The sequence below is a fragment of the Rhodamnia argentea genome, chromosome 2 (assembly GCF_020921035.1).
Source record: "Rhodamnia argentea isolate NSW1041297 chromosome 2, ASM2092103v1, whole genome shotgun sequence".
In the NCBI taxonomy this organism is placed as follows: Eukaryota; Viridiplantae; Streptophyta; class Magnoliopsida; order Myrtales; family Myrtaceae; genus Rhodamnia; species Rhodamnia argentea.
This window is the reverse complement of record NC_063151.1, coordinates 3,349,374-3,369,442: the sequence shown is the minus strand read 5'-3', so window position 1 is coordinate 3,369,442 and position 20,069 is coordinate 3,349,374. Positions and strand designations below refer to the sequence as shown.

Here is a 20,069-nt window from a genome sequence, read left to right as displayed (position 1 = left end):
TTTTCTTTTAACAAAGCAAAAAATGGAAAAAAGAAAAACAATGTAGAAATTCTTTAACATTTTGCAAAAACTATCCATATCAACATGGGCTGTATCATGTATGATGGCTGTCATCTACGTTAATGACTTTGAGTCAAAACCAACAACAAAGCAATATATCATAACAACAAAGGTGGATTAACGAAAGTAGTAAGAAAACTCTAACCCCTGCCGAAGAAATTAAGAGACAAATCGGAGGGAGGATTTCAATGTTTAGAATCGATCACTTGGTAGGTCTCGATCTCGCGAACAACATACTAAAGTTTCAGCTGATTCCGACAAGATTTCACTAACAAATATGAACTGGTGCTTCTCCTCTGAACTGGTACCTCACTATCTGTAGCGTTCATCCCTCTTTGTTTTCTCACCATGAGGTGGCACTTGTTGGAAGGACTAGGACTGAAAATGGCTAGGGAAGCTAGAAGCTTTATGACAATCTTGAAGCCTTGTGAATCCATGGCCAGTTCTCTTTTGCTCTGAAATCTGTTTTTTTTTTCTCAGGTTCAGGAGGATTCCTCGGTCTTATTTTCCTGTGATTTTCGTATCTGACAATGGAAATGCATCAGCAAGCATGAACTAGTGGAACACATGTTTTGTGGATGCCATTTGGCATAATGAAGGCATCATGAAAATGTTGAATATTCCCACCAGGTGGTTCTTTGTTGACTTTGCATATTTCCTGTTGCTATTCTTCCAAGATAAGCAGTACAATCGAGATGAATTGACACTACTGCTTGAGAAGGTTGGGTGAAAATAACTCATTGTGTCGCTACGCCTTGATTCGAATAGCAGTCACTTCATTTTTTTTTTTTCCCGCCTATACTATTCTTTCACAAAGTTTTCTGAGACTTTGGTTTTACGATGTTGGGTTATACTAGAGAGGGATTGAGGGCGGGTTCAAACATTAAAATTCACAAAACTCTAAGCTCTCAGAGACTAATTCCATTGTTTTACAGATGAAGTTCATGAGGAGAAGTTGTTCTAACAAGTTTTGCGCAGGGCAATGCAAGTTCCCTGCTCTGTACAACAGAAAAGATGGTTGACGGTGAGCTAAAACACAAATGAGTTTGACTTGTCTGCAAAAACAGAGCGGCATGATTTAATTCCCTCAAGATTTTGGAGGGCAGGATATCGTTTGCCTTCACACTCTTAAAGTATAAGGTGTTGGCAGAACAGAAGTTGCATTCTTTCAGAAACACTAGAGTATCTCCTCCTGAGATGAAACAATGAACGATGACCAGCGATCTTCCTAATTTAAGCACTTTAAGTTCGAAGCTCTAATGAAGACGAAGTCCGGATTTCTCTGTTTTGGAGCAATCAAAAGCTACTGAACTTCTATTAAAAGACTCGTGCCATGGCAGCATGGGCCTAGCACTCTGAATAGGAACCAATTGATTGCCCTCTCTGTCATGTTTACACAGCGGTAGTAAGTTGCAGAAAACCCGAAATTATGGTGGATGGCCGCGAGTACAAACAATTAGTTTTTGATAGAATGCACTCTGAAAAGATCCATGATTGAAACTTTTTTGCATGTATGACGATTTTGCTTCTACATAAATTCAAATTAAAAGTATATAAGGACCAACGAAGGACAGGAGTCTAGAAACTTTTACATGGACTCTTCGGTTCCAAGATAATAACACTCTGACTTGACATGGATACTTAAGTTACACTCCGAAGACACTAGTCTTATATGGGCTAAACACTCAAACTTTTGCTGACAGTCAAAGTATTTTAAGACTTAATTAATTAGTCTAGACTACTATGGTTGTCATTAAAGATCTTAGACCTCCTTGCATGTGGTTGACAGAGCGACGCCATTTATCAGACGACATATCCTACAGAAGGGTCCAGTGAACGGCTTGAAGATGTTGTGTCTCTCACAAGATCAGTGGCTGTCTCTGAATTTCGAAGGCCATGGAAAGTGGTTGAACAAGCTGATAGTTCCTGAGAAATCGTTTCCATGGACGGCCTGAGTTGGGGATTAGCAGATAAGCAATCGACTGCTAGCTTGAAGATGGTCAGAAGTTCATCCTCAACGCCTGGCATGGGCATTGGCAGGCGTGAATCCAATAGATTCCTCAAAACAGCTGAGATCCCCATGTCAAGTGGAGCAAGTAGAGATGAAATGCTATCCCCCGGATGTCTTCCTTTGATCACCTCGATGGCCACTACTCCAAAGCTATACACATCACATTTCTCCGTCACCTTCATTGTGTAAGCAAGCTCTGCACAAAGAGGGAGATATATGTATTATCATGAAGACATTGCTTTAGCTCAACCTTAAATTAAGAGTCGATTTAAGAAATTAACCTGGTGCTACATAACCATAAGTGCCGACGACAGCACTCCAGTTTGATGTATCCAGCTTCAGAAGCTTAGCCGTGCCGAAGTCAGAAACATGGGCCTCATACTCCGAATCAAGCAGAATGTTGTTACTTGAAATATCTCGATGAACGATTGGAGGGTTACAATCATGGTGCATATAAGATAGAGCATAAGCCACGCCTTTTACGATATTCACCCTCTTGTTCCAGTCCAACCCTTCAGCTTCTTCTTCATTGCTCAAGATTGTAGACAAGCTTCCTCTGTCCAAGTACTCATACACCAAGAATGCGTGCTGTGGATGAGAACAAAAGCCCTTAAGTTTCACAATATTGCGGTGTCGAATTTCCGTTAATGCCCCAATCTCATTCAAAAATTCCTTTTGATCCGTTTGCCCGTTGTCAGCCGTTTGATGGAGCTTCTTTACAGCTACTGTATCACCTGATCTTAATTTGGCTTTGAAGACACTTCCATAGCCTCCCCTTCCAATACAGTAGATCTCATCAAAACACCCCGTGGCTTCAATGATGTCTTCATATAAGATCTTTCCATCGTACTTTGATAGAGAAAACACTTCAGTCGTCTTAGGTGCTTGTTCCACTGTTGGATGGAACTTTTTTCTGCGGAAAATGCAGAATATTCCAAAGAAACTAAACAGTAGAACTGCTCCTAGCAGAGGAAAAACAATAACAAACACTCGGGGTTCCACCGGAGAATTTTTCCTATCCACCACCGCTGGATTACAGGGCTCAAGCCCTTCAACATTTCCACACAATCCACTGTTGCCTTGTAACGCTTCCTTTGCTGCATCTTGGAATGCCGTGGTGTTGGGGATTGGACCCTCAAACTCGTTGTGGGAGATGTCAACCTTCTCCAAACCTGGCATAGCCTCGAAAGTCTTGTATATAAGGCCAGAAAGAATATTGTGCGAAAGGTCCAGTTTCACTAGGCTTTGCAGTTTGCTGAATTCAGCTGGGATCTCACCGCTTAACAAGTTATAACTCAAGTCTAGCTCGGACAAATGAGTTAACATCCCTATTTGCCCCGGAATATGTTGGCTCAACTGGTTGTTGCTCAAATTCAACAGGAACAAGTTTGAAGAAAGCTCAATACTCTGCGGGATAGGCATGCTTAATTTATTTCTGGACAAATCCAATGTTAGGAGGCCAGATAGCGATACAATCTCAGGACTTATACTGCCAGAAAGTCGGTTCCCTCTTAGATTCAAATTCAACAGAGAAGTCAATTTTCCAAACTCTTTTGGAACCTCCCCAACTAAACCATTGAAAGAAAGATCAATCGCATGCAGTTGAGTCGCGTTTCCAATCTCAGGAGGCAAGCTACCAGTGATGTTATTTCCAGCAATTCTTAGCTGACTTAAACGCAGGCAACTTCCCCAGTTTGTTGAGATTTCTCCATAGAACTTGTTGAAACTCAGGTCAAGAAAGTCCAAGTGGGGGTAGACACCAAAGGCCTCGGATATGTTTCCAGTGAGCTGGTTTTCCTCAAGGCGGACTCTGACTAAGCTTGTGCAATTTCTTAAGCTTCTAGGGATAGAACCAGTTAACTTGTTGCCACTCACTGTGAGGTTATGGAGCAACCCACCTCGGCACAATTTCTCTGGTAAGGAGCCGATTAACTGGTTGGCATCCAATTCCAGCACGGTCAAGTTCTTCAGATCCCCTAAGGATTCAGGAATTGAACCAGAAAGCTGATTCTCGCGGAGGAACAAATATACTAGGTTTGTCAACTGACCCACAGAAGAAGGAATTGGGCCAGTGAGGTGATTTCTACTCAGCTCCAAGTCACGCATAGCATGGAGATTTCCTATCTCATCAGGAATGTGACCCGAAAGCTGGTTACCATAGAGATAAAGAAGGGCAAGCTCCGTCAAATTGCCAAATGTCCGTGGAATTGAACCGGTAAGATTATTATGATAAAGGCTCAACGAGCTAAGAAGGTTCAAATTCCCTAGCTCTAGGGGGATAGAACCGGTGAGGTTATTGGCGAATAAGTGCAGCTCTCTCAATTTGGTTAAGTTCCCCAAAGTGGAAGGAATTAGTCCTCTCAGGCTGTTGGTGCCCATTTGGAGCACTTCCAAATTTGTCATATTTCCCATTTCAAGAGGAATAGAACCGGAAAGGTAGTTGTTGTAGACATACAGTGTAGATAATTTGCTCAAATTACCCAATGAGGGAGGTATGGATCCCTTCAATTGATTGGAATACAGCGCGACCTCATTGAGCAAATGCAACTGCCCGATTTCTAGGGGAATTGAGCCATTTAACTCATTGGAAAATAGGTGTAGGACCTCCAGTTTCATTAAACAGCCGATCTCTGGCGGTATTTTGCCAGAGAACCGGTTGATAGAGAGGTCGAGGTAGGTGAGATTGCTGAGGAGGCCAACTTGAGGCGGAATGCGGCCGAATAGATTATTTAAGCTCAGGTCCATGAACATTAGATGAGACAAAGATGAGAATGGGAATTCATCAAGCGTACCTTCGACATTGGCACTGGTGAGATTAACCCGGATCACGCTTCCAGCCCGATTGCAGGAGATGCCATACCAAGCGCATGGACTCACCGCCGAGCCGGAACCAGTGGCATTACGAGGAGAGGGAGTCCAGGAAGAGAGGGAAGAAACCGAATGGTTCCTAAGACTGGACTTCCAATGGAGGAGGGCTTGTGCTTCTGCAGGGGAAGCATGAGCAGGAAGTGGAAAGACAAAGGTGGTGAAAAGGGCAAGGGCAGCCACAAGGCTCATCATGACCCTCTTGAGTTCTGGTGAAGAATCCATGGATTCTTCTTCTTCTTCTTCTCTCTCTTTTGGTTCTGTAAGTTGGTTTTCTTTGTTGCTGAGGCAATGAGCGATGCTTTAAAAAGGCTGTGAAAACTCCCCTTCCTATCATTTTCCACCATAATGGGAAATGAAATAACGACAACTAACTAGTCGTTATTTCGGAATTGAGTCCTCCCACCCTTTGTGTGAAATCCAATCCAGAGACTTTGACGTACAAATCTTCGAGAAAAGCGATGTGAATGAACACTCAACTTTCCACACGACCCGATCCTAATTTGCAATTCAAAGCGCAAAAGGGAAGTCTTCTCACTCGGACTTCATGAAGCCAAATGTCGACGCGGTCCACCCCATTTTTGCACAAATGACCTAGCCAAAATGGCCCTGAGAGTTTGATCGCAAAGTTGTATTTCAACAATATGAGTCAATATGGGTTAAATTGATCAATTTGAATCACACCCATTTTCAAACCATTCAAACTTGATCCGATCCTTAGTGGGACTCTAAATAAATCTATGGATACTAAAGGGATAGAGAAAACCATAATCAATCATTATATTATAATAAATATCGATTGGTGTAGTCCGAATTTTCTTTAAAAAAGTCACCATAATGTCATGCTACCTACTAGCTAACGTATTCCAAGGTAAATCCTTAAGTTTCAGATATGAGGAGCCCTTCGTGAAGTATCGAGAGAAAAGAAAGTAGCGCACGGTCGTGGAGTTTGAACAATTCAGAAAACCAACAGCGCCATATCTCCTTTGACAAGATTGCTAATGCCGTGACTTTTCATCACCTCGCATGTTAGAACCCCGCCGATTATGCATCAGCCGAATTGAGCCCCAGCCTTTACATGAAATCCAATCCAGAGACTCCGACGGAGAAGTCTTTGAGGAAAGTTGATGTAGGTTAAAATCTTTATGTTATGTATGCAAACACTCAACTTTTCACGTGATTTATTGCGCGACACAAGCAATCGAGCAATAAAATAGATAGAATAAGAAAATAAATCGGACACTAAATCTACGTAATTCGGTCGTAGAGACCTACGTCCACCCAGAGAACAGCAACGAATTCCACAATAGAACAAGTGATCCAACGGAGATTACAAACCACACTCGAGTCACTCAAACACTCTTGATATTTCTCAGCCCCAATTACATCAAATAACCCACGAGTGTTTAGCCCCGCAATTCCTCACGAAATAATCAACAATCTTGCAAATGAATGAAATAAATCTTAAACTCACAAAAATTAATCGGTTTCAACACTTAGAATATCTTATATATGAGTACACCAGCCGTGGATCTCACGCCATGAACATCTGCTCAGAAGTGAAACCTCAACCTCAGCGGCAAAGCAGGACATGTAGATTCACCGTATCAACAACGGTGTGTTTTCTTGCAGCAAAAGAGCAACCCATATATACGCATACCTAAGGCAATATTAAGATAATCTTTCTTGAAGAAAACTCCCACGCGGAAAGGAAAGTTTCAAAGTCTGGTCAACTTTCCTTTCTTTTATTAGTTCTTTGGTTGAGCGCATGGAAGCTAATTTGTCAGTCCTTTCCGTTTTCCTTTTTCTTCGTTCCAGTTTTCACGACCAAGAAAGCACGTACTCCACTTTCACGTGGCCGATAACTTTATTCAATGAATTCAAACTCAAGATATATTATAATAATCTTCATTTTGGTTTGACGTTTGAGCCAAGTCACAATCGCTTCGCTAGAATCCGAACACTATCGCTACTCTCGCAACAACCTCAATGGGCTCAACTACTACAGATGTCTTCCAAGTCCAAACTGCGTTTGAACTTCTCTATAACCGAGGACCTCATTAGAACTCCAATTGTACATACCCCTTTTAACTACTCCACAAGGACTTTTCGACACAAGCTTCCCTATCATAGATAAAGCAAAACCATCACTGCATCCATATCTGTCATGAGATCAAATATGTACCTCATTAATATTGGTAGTTACAGCAACCGTTGGTTCTATAAGCTCCATCTCTCTACAAGCATTGTTTGTGTCAATTACTTCGCTATTACCCGCTACTTTAGAGTTTCTGGTTGCAGCTCCACCTCAAGATAAACACCGTTCAAATCAGTATGAACACTGCTATAATCACTCATATCCGGAAGTATTAGAGACTCGTTAAATGTAACTTCTTTGCTGATATGTGAATTCAATTCCGAATACCGGAACCGATAACCTCGCTCACCTTGTGCATAATCTTTGAACATGCACTTTCTTGCCTTTCCATTGAGCTTATCATCACTAACTCGAACATAACATAGGCAATCAAATATTCTAAAAATAGAATAATCAACAACGTTACCTGACCACACTTATTAGGAAGTCTAATATCCAATCATAGTAGATGAAGATCTATTCACTATGTAGCTCGTCGTACTAAGCGTATTCGTCAGGAATCCTCTAGCCATACCAGCACTAGAGAGTATTTTATGGGTCGTCTCTAGGAATGTTCCGCTTATCAATTTTGCAACATGTTGTGTTTCATTAGCACTAGTGTAGTGTCTCACTATGCCTTCTTTCATGTATAATTTATTTAACAACTCCGAGCAAAACTCCATGCTACCGTCAATCCGCACATACTTGGCCGATTTACCGGTCTCTTTTTCGATCAAAGCTCTAAACTACCCGATCCTAACAATAGCATCAAATTTGTGCCTAAGCACAAACACTCGTGTCTTACTTGAGCAGTCATCAACAACTGTAAGCATAAATCTGGCACTTTTTCTCCAAGGAAACTGCGATAACTTTTGCAATTTTCGTGATTTCTCCGACAATCGCACTAAATTGTACTTTCTAGCATTAATCTAAATCACAGCACCTACTATTGATACCTAAATTTTGATTTTCTTTAATTCATTTGTTTACGTAGAAAATGAGGATTAGTCATAGTTCTCACAAAAAATAATTTCTCATGCATTGCATATTTAATTTTCATCAATCAAACGCATATCATTGCATTCAAGCTAGAGGTGAGTCAGGTGGGTGGACCGGACTTATTTTGAAAACTTCGACCAGGACGTAGATGGTGTGCCGAATTTTTATGAGTCAATTGGACCTAGTTTTGAGCTCAATTCTATCCATTCAACCTTAATTTGATTATTAAGGCTTTCAATTAAATACTCATTATTTAGAATTGGCCTTAATTGAGCCCGGGAATTCAAAATGAGCCTATGATTTGGACTGCAAAATTCGAATGGGTCATAAACATGAAAGTGTCGAAAATCTATGTAGGTTTGGACTTAAATTCAAGTTCAAATCAGCCCATTTTAGCTCTTATAATTAAGCGAGGCCCTTAGTTAATTATTCTTTCAATTAATTAGAGCCCGGGAGGCTCATGGAGTTGGACTCTCAAATTTTCAAATCAAATTCAGAATTTTATTAAGTCAGAAGGTCTTATCTTAATAGGTGATCCGAGAAATTAAAACTTTATCATTATGCAGCTAATAACAGAGAGTTTTGATGGATTGGGACTCCTCTAATCTAAGGGCTTACAATAGATCCCACTCTAGTTGGGACTCTTAATCCGACGGTCACCAATGATTATTATTCCTACTAGGACTAGTAGTATATGAACAGGCTCCGTAAGATCCAATAGAATAAGTAATGTGACTTAAGACAGATTTTGTTTTAACCATTTTACTTACTTAATAGTATAGAAATGCAGCCATTTCTTCTGCATCCACCTGATTTCCGATACTATCGAAGTGAAACAAGGGGTCTACGTAAAGAAGAGCTAGAGGCTAGACTATCTTTTATTTCTCATTTGATCTAATTTTTACTGTCTAAGGATTGTCTCTGTGAAATAATCGGAGAACCACCTTAAATCTTTGTGTATTAACCCCTAATAGAATTGTTTGGGATTCAGAAGTGAAAGAAATCATTTTATCTACTAATACTGGACAAATTGGCGTATTACCAAATCACGCGCCTATTGCCACAGCTGTAGATATAGGTATTTTGAGAATATGCCGACTCGAGCAAGAATCAAATAAAGCAAATGGATCCATATCCATAGAAAAGAAATCTATATGTTATAAAATCTATATAGTATCCACACATATATCAATGATTCTAGATGTTATGGATCTAATTTTTTTTATTTCGTTCACGTCTTATTTTAGATATATCTATATCTGGGAATTGATCCATCTTCCATAAAGGAGGTCCTAAATCATCAACAGGCTTTCCAAGCACGTTGAAAATTCGGCCTAGAGTCGCTCCGCCGTGCAACGGAAGATCCTGAATTTGAGACTTTCTACACCAAAATATTCTCTTAAACGAAGGTATTCGTGCTTGGATGGCATCCCAGTGTGGCTTATCATCCTCTCGGACCAGCTACCGATCATCGCCTTGGTAAGCTATTGCCTCACCAACTAGCTAATCGGACGAGATAGATCTTCCAAAGAACAAGGCTTTTTTCGAATAAGCCAATTTATTTGGGACCCTGCAGATCCACTCTTTTTCCTAGTAAAGTCTTGTGCTATGAACACATAAGCAGGTAAAGAGTACATGTGTTGAGCTACCTATGAAGTAATAACACCTAAAGAGGCTAGAGCAAGGCCTAATTGAAAATGAATCGCAAGAAAGTTCTTTTTTTAGTTATCGGACTTATACTTATCTAAAGAATGGATCTAAGAATGACGATCCACCCAATGATCGTAGTGTGGGCCTCCCGCCGAGGCCCGCTATGTCAAAAGCGAGAGAAACCCCATCCCCCTCTTTCCCTTTTTCGCCCCCATGTCGCCACGCGGGAGGGGCATGGGGACATATCGAAGAACAGAATGTGATACGATGAGATAGAATGCAATAGAAAAAAAAAATTCAAAATAATAACAATTTTCGTTTTTATTTATTCCTATTTTTTATTTATATATTTGAATTTCTTTTTATTCCAGAATATATATTTTCTATATATATAGAATATATATTTCATTTAGTATTTTCTGTATACTTTCCCCGGTTCCTTTGCTACCGCAGGCTTTACACAATCGATCGGATCATATAGATATCCCTTCAACACAACATAGGTCATCGAAAGGATCTCGGAGACCCACCAAAGCACGAAAGCTAGGATCTTTCAGAAAATGGATTCATATTCAAAGAACAAGGCTTTTTTCGAATAAGCCAATTTATTTGGGACCCTGCAGATCCACTCTTTTTCCTATTCAAAGATCAGCCCTTTGTCTCTGTGTTTTCACATCGAGAATTCTTTGTAGATGAAGTGGGGTCGCCCTAAAGCACTCATGGTATCATTATGAATATACAAACCAAAACTGTGAAAGCCTAGAAATATACATACCCAGTTGAGATGTGATATGATTGCATCGCGATGCCTAAGGACACGATCTAATAGATCGTTGTATCGAGTAGTTGGATCATAATCTCTTAGATTCATAAAATCAGATAAATGATAAATGAATTTTAAAATTCAAAAATGAAAAACAACTTTTTTTTTTGTTGTCTCATGCACAAAAATTCAGCTATCATTGATCTTCGGCACACTAAGAGACAGCAGAGAATTGCCTTGTGAGTTCGATTGTCTCCCACCGGTCGAGAGAATCCTCACCTCATCCGAGCTCAAATTGAACACCTCTTGGCCGATCCTCCACTCGTTCACCTCCTAGCATCCTCAGTTCGCATGTGCCCCACCGTGCGCCATCTCAGCCCGCCCTAGCACCACCAACCAGCCTTGCCATAGCCTGATTCAGCTCTGTTCAGCTCCGGGATCAACCACTGACGATGCTCGGCGCAGTGTGTTGCTCGGTCTGCAAAAATCAGCTGCTATCCATCACAGTTTCGCTATTGTTCAGCCCCGGATCAAGGTGGAATAGTCTTTGATTTTTCATTATTTGAAGATTTAACGTTTTTACTAAGTGTGCTAGAGCAACCGGGAGCTATTCCTAGCAATTTGAGCTTCAAAAGGCACAAATCTCGCGTGAAATACATCAAGTGCGCGTGCTGAAGTTTGATCTAAACGGGGTACGGTTTTTTTCACCTTTTAATTACTATCCATGCTTATTTGCTTGAGAATTTTCACTACGTTCCAATGCTTTGATGTATGAACACTGATTGGTGATTGATGGTGAGAATTCATTTTTTTAGTCATGCCTAATACCGAAAATTGTAATCTTTAGAATAAAAATTCTGTGTTCTTTGAACAATTTCAGTTTGATCATGAATTAGTCGAGTTTTCTTTGGGAATGGATGAAATAAAAATTGAATCATGTCTTTTCTCGAAGTTACAGATCACTCAACATTTTTTAAGGTCAAAATGAATTGATTAAAAGATGGAGAATTTTTATGATATCAAACTGTAAATTTTCGGCTCACTTGCTCTCATGGCCGAATCACACATGTCGATGAGCTTTGTTGTGAGATGATAATTATCTCTTGCTCTTAAAATGTTGGACTATGTTTATCCATTGGTAGTTAAATGTTGTCTCTATGCTGTGGATGAATATTTGAGCTTAATTGGATAATATCTATTCTTAATGGATAAAGTTTTGAGCTCATTGTTATTTCTAACATGCGAATTGGTTGGATGTTTTATCTGACATATGTCTTATCTTATTTGTTGTGATTTTTCTGAATATGTTCGATAGAGATAAGATTTGATTTGGATTGTATGTTTATCTATTTTGAGAATTATTTGAAATAATTTTTTTGAACTTTAAAGATAATTTTCTCAAAATTAAAATTCGGATTTTGGATGTGGAAAGTGGGCCCCAATTTCATATATTCGGCCACCTCTTGGAATTTTCGAAATTTCAAGATAGTTTTCCCATTTTCATTTTATTTTTGTCATATTCGTTTGCTTTTGATTGTTATAAATTTTGCATTTAAATAAACAAACATGCCCATAATATATGCTCCCTTTTATGCCTTGTCTCGTCAGAAAAAAAAATTACATGCCTTAGCCATAATCTTATGGAATGGGACGGTAATTTAGTAAAGAATTTCGCGTTTTGCCCTTTGGCAAAATGGATAATGTTATTCTATACAACTAGCTGCATAATGGCTCGAATCTTCGAGAATATAGCGGATAAAATTTTGGTCTAGCCCAGATCTTTGAAAATGAGTGAATTTTTCAGAAAATTCGAAATTTAAAAGGTATGTTATGGACATTTTTGTTTATTTTTGTACAAATTTTTTATTGCTTTTGATTGTTTTTTTTTTATTGCCGATAATACAAAAAAATCAAGTCAACTTTTTTGCATATCATATAATTCATGTCACATTTTTCCAAAATCAAAATCAATTCGCATCAATCAATTGAAAGGGATTTTTCATGAAATTGGTACCGAAAAGGCATTAATTTTTTCAATTAATGTAACTAAGTACTCAATCTCACTTTCTCTGCCTTGTAGAGATAAAATAGTTCTCCTGCTATTTTATATAAGTTTTAATCAACCTATCATAAATGATTAGTGGCGGCTCCAAATAAACTAATTTTTATGAATTGAACATAAGTTGCGATTCGGTAGGACTTGGGATGGTCTGAATTAGATTAGTCGATTTAATTAATCCGATAATCCATTAGCCTAATTTTAGGTCGCGACAGCTGCATACATTCAGTTCGTTATCAATATAATCACATAATAAACTTTTTTCATTTAGAACCTTCAAGCTTCTCTCGCTAATGTGCCCCAAATGCATTTGCCACAATTCAGAGTCTTGAACAGATGCATCCGATGTACGGCAAATTTCGTTCTTGTCTCATCTTGAAGCTCGTATAGGCTATTATACTTGATTGCTCTTATTATTACTAAGGCACCTCGATCAACCTTCAAAATTTCACATTTTGAAGAGTACTGACACTGAGTTGAATCCATGGCACTCAAGGAAATCCAATTTTTCTTCAACTCTGGAATATGCCTCACTCTAATTAATGTCCTCATAATACCGTCATGCTTTCTGATTCTAACATTGCCAACACCTATAACATTGCATTCAGCACTGTTTCCCAACTGCAATTTGCTACTATTCTTACATTGATAAGTAGTAAACCAATTCCTATTTGGTATAACATAAAAAGAACAACCAGAATCTATAATCCATCCGCCAAACGACGAATCATCAATGACAGACAAGACAAAATCAGCAATATCTGAATTATCATCAACTACAGCTACAACATCATCTGTAGATTCAATTCTAATTTCTTTGGCCTTCTCTTTTTTCAACTTAAAGAAATTCCTTCTAAGATGCCCTCTTTTGCAACAATTCCAACATACAGCACCACAAGTTCTACACTGATTACGTCTATTCATGTTTATACTATTTCTACTAACACGAGTACTAGACCTTCTTCTATTTTTACCTACTAAAGTACTGAATACAGATTTACCGGATTCTCTTCTACGGATGTCCTCACTAAGAATAAAATCTCGAATCCTATCAAAAGTTAAAATTGTTGATCTATAGAAATTACTAACAACACTACATACCTCATCTTCAAAATTAATATCAACTGAATTCAATTGACTAACGATCACAATTAATTCATTGATATGATTAGTAACCGACACACATTCGCTTATCTTCAAATTAAACAAATGTTGCATCAAATAGACCTTATTGATTGCATAGGGCTTTTTGTACATATTCGAAAGGTTTTCATCAAAGCCGTAGTGGTTTTTCCTTTGACGATATTAAACGCGACGTTATAAGCCAATGTCGGTTGAATAACACCCATCGCTTGCATATCCAGCAATTCCCGATCAGCTTGCTTTATTGTCTCCGGCTTCTCCCCGGATAAGGATAAGTGCAGTTTTGTCCGATATAGACGGTCCTCAATATGCATTTTCCAGAAACCAAAATCCTTCCCATTAAATCTGTCAATTTTTACTTTAACTTCTTCTATCACCATCGATTCGCTTCTACTCTAAGCAAGCCTAGCTTTGATATCAATTGTTGCACCGAACAAGCGATCGAATAATAAAATAGAAAGAACAAGAAAATAAATCGGATACCAGTGTATGTGGTTCGGTCAAGAGATCTACGTCTACGAAGAGCAGCAATGAATTCCACTGTAGAACAAGCGATCTAACGGAGATTACAAACCAAACTCGAATCATTCAAACACGTTCAGTGTTTCCCAGCCTCAATTACATCAAATAACTCACAAAATGTTTAGCCTCGTAATTCCTAACGAAGTAATCTTTCAATCTCGCAAAAAAATGAAACAAATCTTAAATTCACAAGATTTAATCGGCTTCCACACTCGAATATTTGATATAATTTCACGAGTACATTGGCCGTGAATCTCACGCCATTAACATCCGCTCGCAAGTGAAACCTCGACTTCAGCGGCAAAATAGGACATGTAGATTCACTGTATCAACAACGGCGTGTTTTCTTGCGGCAAGAGAGCAACCCATATGTACGCATATCTAACGCAATATTAATATAACCTTTCTTGAAGAAAAATGCCACTCGCAAAGGAAAGTTTCAAAAGTCTGGTCAACTTTCCTTTTTTAATTATTTCTTTAGTTGAGTACATGGAAGCTAATTTATCAGTCCTTTCCATTTTCTTTTCCCTTCGTTCTAGTTTTCACGACCAAGACAGCACGTACTCCACTTTCACATGGCTGATAAATTTATTCAATGGTTCAAACTCGAAATATAATTATAACAGGATCAATTCATAATTCGTACAGCATACTTTGCAATTCTAAGCGCAAAAGGGAAGTCTTTGCACTTGGCAAAGCCAAATCTTGACCCAATTGACCTCGTTCTTCCAGAAACAATAGGTGATGATCTAGCCAAGTGGCACCGAGAGCACGGTTCAAAAGAAAGAAAAAAAAAAATCCACAGTTCTAATAAAAGTGATGATCATGTTAATAAAAAGGTAGAGATGTCAAAATGAATCAGTGACCCGCTCATTAATGGGCCGTTTAGCTAAAATATGAAAAATGGATTCATATATGTGTTTTAGTGAGTTTGGACCATCCCAACCTACAACCCATGTTTTACGAATAACGTGATTGTGGAGGTCTGCTCTTTATTTCTGTTATAACTTACGATTAGAAGAGTGCGCCGTGGTTATGTGGGAATTTTGAAGCGCTCTCAATTGTTCCAATAAAGAGATTCCCACATGTCACACGGAATAAATGGTATTGTTGTTGGATTACATTCTGGAAGTGAAAACTTATGATTATATCAAAGTTTCATGACCAACATTGAAATCTACACATAACACGAACTTTTTCTAACTTTAGTTTATTGTGTTCATCGTCTTGTTGATAAATTAAATAGTAGGTAGCATTGCATTGCTTTGATGAATTAAGTATCAGTACTAGCATGTTTTTTGGAAACACCGGTTTCTTTCTCCTTTCATACTTGATTACTTCGAGCACATGCTAGTGCTACCGGCTTGATTTGGGTTTATTTCTTTTCCTTTTTGGACTGTTTTTGTGCTTGGTCAACGGTCCTAGTGGATTCCCTTTGGTAAAGCCTGAAGGCTATGCTTTCTTCACTGCATTCCTGGACAACATCATGAGCTCTATCAACTGCCGATTGACAGTTAGGTACCACTTGCTAGCTCATGTAGCGAAGTTCCCAGACCTCCCTTTCGAACACTTACTAATTGCCGATGAGGCCCAATAAGTTAGGGGTGTTAAAATCGAACTTAAAAATTGAACCGAACTAAAAATATCATGCATTTCGATTTAGTTAGATTCAAGTAATTGAAGAATAACCATTCTTTTTTTCAGTTCGGTTATTCCAGTTTGATTAGATTAACCAAAACACACTAAAAAAATCTTCAAAGTAACCATTCTTTTTTTTAATTTTTCCTAATGATTCAATTCAGTTCGATTTTCTTGAAAAGCCAAACTGAACCAACCCGATACCTTTTGCCAAGTGTGGTATTTAACTGTTTCGAATCTCCATATCGCCTCTCTTTGTCCAAATTATTTTCTAGACTTGGTGAGTTAGGGCGCGCATGGCAACAGATCAACTTTTGTTCTAGAAGTTGATTTCTGATAATAGAAACTCATTTGATAACGATTGAAAATTTCTACTTCGGAAACATTATAAACACAAAATATTCTAGGAGAAATTATTGTTGGCGGCCAAAAAAATTTCTACTTCATTTTAAAAATTTTCAATTTCTTTAAAAAATATTTTTATTATTAAAAGATATTATTTACATTTAAAAAATAAATTTATTATTTATTTTTTACTCTGGGGACTAGAGATAACCACTCAACGGCGGCAGTAGTTTGGGATGGCGATGGTCGGCGGTTGGCGATGGTCAACGGTGCGCAGTGATTAGCGGTGGCCGATGGTCGGCGGCGGGGGGTGGTGGTTGTAGACGACGTTGGACGGCAGCGACTGCGGCGGTCGGCGGAAAAAAGTGTTCGTCGGTTGGCGGTGGGCGGCGATGGGTGGTAGTGGTCGCCGGCAGCGATGGATGATGACCGATGGAAGTCGGCGGTGGATGGTGGTTGGCGGTGGGGGCAGCCCGTGGAGATCCGCAGCGGGCGGCGGGGGACGATGGTAGGCAGTTGGCGATGGTCGCTAGAGGCGATGGGTGGCGGCCGATGGAGATCGGCGATAGTAGTGGTCCGCGGCGGCGGTGATCGTAATTGGCGATGGGAGGCAGTGGTAGGCGGTGGTCACGGGCGACGGTGGGCGGTGGGAAGCGATGGGAGGCGGCAAAGGTCGGCAGAGGCGGACATGGTTGAAAGACGGTGAGGGTGTAGTGAAAAAAGGGTGAGGCGAGAAGTACTTCTAGAGTTGAGAAGTAATTGTTTGTAACTTCTCAAATTAGAGGAAAAACAACTTCAGAAGTGAAAATTCACTTTAAAAGTAGAAAATTCTTTTAGAAATAAAATTTTTTACCAAATGAATCTCTGCTTCAAAAGTTACCTTTCCAGAACTTCCATAGCATAAATTCACTTTTAAAAGTATTACCATCCGCACCCTTAACAAATTCTCCAACATGAAAAGGAAAAATTCAGTTTTTTGGCCTGGGGGCCCAATAATGTTGCAGTAAGATTACTTTGAATCTAAACGTGGAAGACGCTTCGAGGTTTGGACCTTTAGTACTCCTGTTCACTATTGCAGACCAGCATGATAAGTGCAAGACTGAAAGTTAACGATCTAATCCCGGCCTGCAACTTCAAAGTGAATGTGTAGTGGGACAATGACAATTTTAGTAAATCCTTAAAGGACATATTTCAATGGCACATTCAATCATGTAATCCCGTGCTAAATGGGCTTTGACAGCTCTTCGTCTTTCTTTCTTTCCCATGGAGGGATAAGAATGGCGTACTCTAAACAAGAAGAGGACATATAGGGTGTTAATGATGCAAAGCGAGTTTTTTTTAAAGATCTCTTTCATGCTCATCTATTCAATGGACCCGATTCAGAAATCACACTTAAAAAGAAGAAGATGACAACATAATAAAAATGAGCGTCCATATACGAAACTACATTTTAATCTGACTAAAATTGTTTTCCTTGATCTACATTGAACATATTCGAAGGGATCACTTCCCAACAATTTCATAGGCTTCCATGAAATTTGATAGCCTTCCGCTTTGGCTTCTTCATCAATTTGGCTCTTTTCTCCATGCTTCTCACTTGTCCCACAAACCATTTGGGTCTTCCAGTTTTCCATGAAATGTATGCTATGGAAATTCCAATCACAATTCCGGATGCATAGCCTATCCCAACTGCTTTCCTATCAAACCCACCACCATGCTCTCTCATACTATCCTCTTGGAGGAACAACCGTGGTGGTGGAAGCAGTTGAGCATCACCGAGGCATGTATTTTGTAATGGAGTTCCACATAAACCCGGATTTCCACGGAATGAGTCGGCTGTGAATGTGCTCGGCTGCGAATGTGCTCGGCTGCTTGTCTTGAGGTATACGGGCTGTGAATGTGCCACCATCCCGAAAGTTGATTGTCGTCGAGCAATAAGTAGTCTAGGCCAGTCAAATCACTCAAAGAAGAAGGAATTGGACCGGTAAGACTATTGCTGGATAGACTGAGTAAACGAAGAAGTTTCAATTTCCCGAGTTCTTTTGGAGTCTCGCCAACTAAACCATTGGAAGAAAGATCGAGTTGTTGTAGTCGACTCGCATTTCCAATCTCAGGAGGTAACTTACCAGTGATGTTATTTCCAGCAATTCCTAGAGTTCTTAAATGCGAGCAACTTCCCTAGTTTGTTGAGATTTATCCATAAAACCTGTTGAAATTTATATCGATCAAGTCTAAGTTGGGGTAGACGCCAAAGGTCTCAGAAATGTTTCCAGTGAACTGGTTTTCCTCGAGGAGTACTCTGACTAAGCTTGTGCAGTTTCTCAAACTTCTAGGTATAAAACCAGTTAACTTGTTGCCCCTCACTGCAAGGTTTTGGAGCAACCCACGTCAACACAAGTTCTCTGGTAAGGAGCCTGGTAACTCGTTGGCATCCAATTGCAGCACCTTCAAGCTCATCAGATCCCCTAAGGGTCCAGGAATGATCAAGAAAGCTGATTCTCGCCGAGCAACAAAAATGCTAGGTTTGGTCGAGTGACCCAAAGAAGAAGGAATTGGGCCAGTGAGCTGATTTATACTCAGATGTCAGTAAAGCATAGCACGTAGATTTTCTATCTCATCAGGAATGTGACCGGAAAGTTGGTTACTGTAGAGAAAAAGAAGGGTAAGCTCCATCAAATTGCCTAATGTCAGCAGGATTGAACCGGTAAGATTATTATCACCAAGGCTCAACGAGCTAAGAAGGTTCAAATTCTCTAGCTCCACTGGGATGGAACCGGTAAGCTTATTAGCAAATAGGTGCGGCTCTCTCAATTTGGTTAGGTTTCCCAAAGTGGAAGGAATTGGTCATGTCAAGATGTTGTTGTTCATGTGGAGCTCTTTCAGATTTGACATATTTCCCATTTCAGGAGGAATAGAACTAGAAGGGGAGTTGTCGAAGAGATACAATCTAGCTAAATTTGCTCAAATTACCCAATGAGGAAGGGGTGGATCCATGCAACTTATTGGAATACAGAGCGACCTCACTGAGCAAATGCGACTGCCCGATTTCCTAGGGAATGGAGCCATTTAAATCATTGAAAACCAGGTGTACGACCTTCAGTTTCGTTAGATAGCTGATGTTTGGCAAATTTTCCACGAGAACCGATTGATAGAGAAGTCAAGATAGGTGAGCTTGCTAAGGAGACTGATTTGATGCAGAATGTGGTCGGAGAGACTATTTATGCTCAGGTTCATGTTAATGAGATAAGACAAAGATGAGAATGGGAATTCATCAATCGTACCATCGACATCGGCCCTAGTGAGACTAATTCGGATGACGCTCCAAGCGTGACTGTAGGAGATGCCATGTCAAGTGGATCGACTTACGGTTGAATTGGAACCGGTGGCAAGACGAGAAAAGGGGGCAAAATGACACTTCAAGTACCAATATTTGTATGCGGCGCTCACTTTGGTGCTAATATATTTTTTTGATCACTTAAGTGCCAAATTATTTAAAAAAAGCTTATTCCAAGTGCCAACTCCGGTGAGCTTCGGTGGAAATCTTACGTGGCTTGCCGGAGGATGCCAGTCAGCAATAAAAAAAAATAAAAATCAATTAAAAAAATCCACTGTAGTTTTAAAAAAATTAAAAATAAGCTAAAAAATAAAAAATAATTGAAAAATAAAAAAACTTGGAAGTTGCAACGGCACTGTCGGCGATGGTGGGACAGCGTTACAACTTTTTTTTTACAGTTTATTTTTTTGTTTAATTTTAATTTTTTAAAAAAATTTAACTTATTTTTAAGCTTAAAAGTCCAAGTGGCTTGATTTTTTTTAAAAACTACCACACAATGTTAAAAAATTAAAAATAAATGACACGTAATTAGTTGACCGGAAT

At 39.4% G+C, this 20,069-nt stretch overlaps 2 protein-coding genes across 2 annotated transcripts; both read right to left on the bottom strand.

Annotated features, from left to right (window-relative positions):
• Nucleotides 1-1,685: 1,685 nt before the first annotated feature.
• Nucleotides 1,686-3,784, bottom strand: LOC115748927 (MDIS1-interacting receptor like kinase 2-like). The gene is made up of 2 exons (XM_030685592.2): nt 2,353-3,784; nt 1,686-2,267 (listed from the first exon to the last, which is right to left on the bottom strand). The coding sequence occupies exons 1-2, from the start codon at nt 3,491-3,493 to the stop codon at nt 1,864-1,866; spliced, it is 1,545 nt and encodes a 514-aa protein (XP_030541452.2). The 5' UTR covers nt 3,494-3,784; the 3' UTR covers nt 1,686-1,863.
• LOC125313894 (MDIS1-interacting receptor like kinase 2-like) lies at nt 3,549-5,161 on the bottom strand. Its single transcript, XM_048274961.1, has 2 exons — nt 3,632-5,161; nt 3,549-3,560 (listed from the first exon to the last, which is right to left on the bottom strand). The coding sequence occupies exons 1-2, from the start codon at nt 5,159-5,161 to the stop codon at nt 3,549-3,551; spliced, it is 1,542 nt and encodes a 513-aa protein (XP_048130918.1).
• Nucleotides 5,162-20,069: the final 14,908 nt, after the last annotated feature.